General features: G+C 27.2%; 1 protein-coding gene across 1 annotated transcript in view; it reads left to right on the forward strand.

The window, feature by feature from the left end:
- The first annotated feature begins 1,158 nt into the window (after nucleotides 1–1,158).
- LOC105456329 (omega-conotoxin-like protein 1) overlaps nucleotides 1,159–2,121 on the forward strand; it is a 1,404-nt gene continuing 441 nt past the window's right edge. Inside the window, exons 1-2 of the mRNA XM_011700280.1 lie at nucleotides 1,159–1,241; nucleotides 1,503–1,603. Coding sequence (XP_011698582.1) covers nucleotides 1,508–1,603 — 96 coding nt within the window. The 5' untranslated portion in view covers nucleotides 1,159–1,241; nucleotides 1,503–1,507. The remainder of the gene's footprint in view (nucleotides 1,242–1,502; nucleotides 1,604–2,121) is intronic.

Raw genomic sequence — 2,121 nt, forward strand, 5'->3', positions numbered from 1 at the left:
TTCATTTTGCCAATATTTTCTATAATTATTATTTTTTATAATATATCTACAAAATATCTTCAATAAGCGCGTGTGATATAATAATGCTTTTATTAAAATTGCCAATTCAATTTTCCATTTAAATGACAAAATTAATATATGAAATAAAAAATATTTTAATAATATACATTAATAGATAGTATTATAAATAGTTTATTATTTATTAATTTCAATTAGCTGTTTTTATTTAAAATAATTAGATGTGTGTTAGAACTTACCGTTTTTCGTGAGAAGCAAATCGATGCAAGTCGTACCATCGATGTAACTCACCAATTCGAGATCTTTCAAGAGTATTTATGCTTCATATCGCACTTGTGCGATAAAAAATATCAAAATTATATGCAGTTTACGTTATCTGCTATGTTATGCTAAAAAATATCGTTTGAGCAGACTTACAAAGTTATATTCTTACGTCTTTAACGTCTTCGAATTATTAATCATAAAGGCTTCACTTTCCATTACAGTTGCGTATTTAACATTTTGTTGGCGTTAGAATGTTTTACAATGTTCTGTAAGATTAAATTACCTAATATAACAATCAAGTTACAAAACAATATTAATAAACTCGACCCCAATTCACACATACTTTGCCAAAATAAATTTTTGGAACAAATAAGAACACGATCAAAATCTTGAAAGCTAAACAAAAGTGGCGCCTGTCGGTTTTGACACTTTTAGAAGCTATCTTTTTTGGAACGGTGAGTTGCTCCAACAGGAAATTTTTTGTTAACTTCAAATTGATGAAACATTTCATTTAATATCACTTTTAAACCGCATTTCAACATAGATTTTAGGATAATGCTGGCATTAGCCTTTGTTAAAAGATCTTTTTGTTGATACAATGTAGTTGTTTAATAATAAAATATAATTTTAATAATATGACAAAACAGTTAATACAATTTTGTTTTATAATTTGACTACTATATTGTGTAATTTAACCTTACAGAATATCGAACATTATAAAACATTTTAACGTTTCAACATTAATAATTCGAATTAAAGACGCAAAAATATAACCTTGTAATAGTCTGTCCAAACAACAGGTTTCTTATATGTATATAGCAAATAATGTAAGCAATACATTTCCAATGTTATTTGCACAAGTGCAATACAAAGTATAAATACTCTTCGAAGGTCTAAAATTGATCAGTTGCGATTACATCATACGAGCTGCATAATCGATTTGCTTCTCGAGAAAAACGGTAAGTTCTAACATTTATCTAATTTTTTTAAAATAAAGACTGAGAAAATCCAAATTAATAGATAATAAACTATTTATATAAAATTATCTATTGATATTAATAATATAATATTTTTTGTTTCATTAGTTTTGTCATTTAAAAGATACATTTAAGTGTAATTAAAATGATAATTTTTATAAAAGTATTATATAATATTATATTATATCGCATGTGCATATCGCAGATATTTTGTAGATATATTATAAGAAATAATAATTACAGGAAATATGGACAAAATAAAGTTTGTGGTTTTCACTATTTTCGTTATGATTGCTATGGCTATTATGGTTACTTCTAAAAGATGTAATCCTCATGGTGGCCCAGTAAGTATATATTTTATGAATGGTAATTATTTTTCGCATTATAAAGGCAGACACAGGAAACAATATTAAAATTTTAAAAATTTATAGTTCATGTTTTGTTTTCTGTGCACAATAATTCATATAATCTTATTATTATATGAGAAAATTTTTACATCCATAGACGTCGTCTTAGGGGGGAGAGGAGGGGCAGAGCACTTTTCGCTTCCCTCCCTCAATAATTTTTACGTTTTTATTATTTTTAACAACTGTAAATAATTTCTGCAATCAAAACAACTGCGAAGAAGCGTCAGCCAGATGATATGCTAATTGTAAGTAACGTTGGCGCAGTGAACTAAAACTGGCGCATCGTCTACTGTCCTCTTCGCCATATAATGAATTCAAATGTCCAACATAAAAATACTTATTGAATATATTTTTATTTTTTAATAGTGCTAGCAAAATATAAAATTAACTTTGACTATATTAACTAAAGGTTATTCGGTTCAAATGCTTTGCCTTGCCACGCCCCGCCCCCCCCC

This window comes from Wasmannia auropunctata, unplaced genomic scaffold (assembly GCF_000956235.1).
Source record: "Wasmannia auropunctata unplaced genomic scaffold, wasmannia.A_1.0 LD335709.1, whole genome shotgun sequence".
Lineage (NCBI taxonomy): Eukaryota > Metazoa > Arthropoda > Insecta > Hymenoptera > Formicidae > Wasmannia > Wasmannia auropunctata.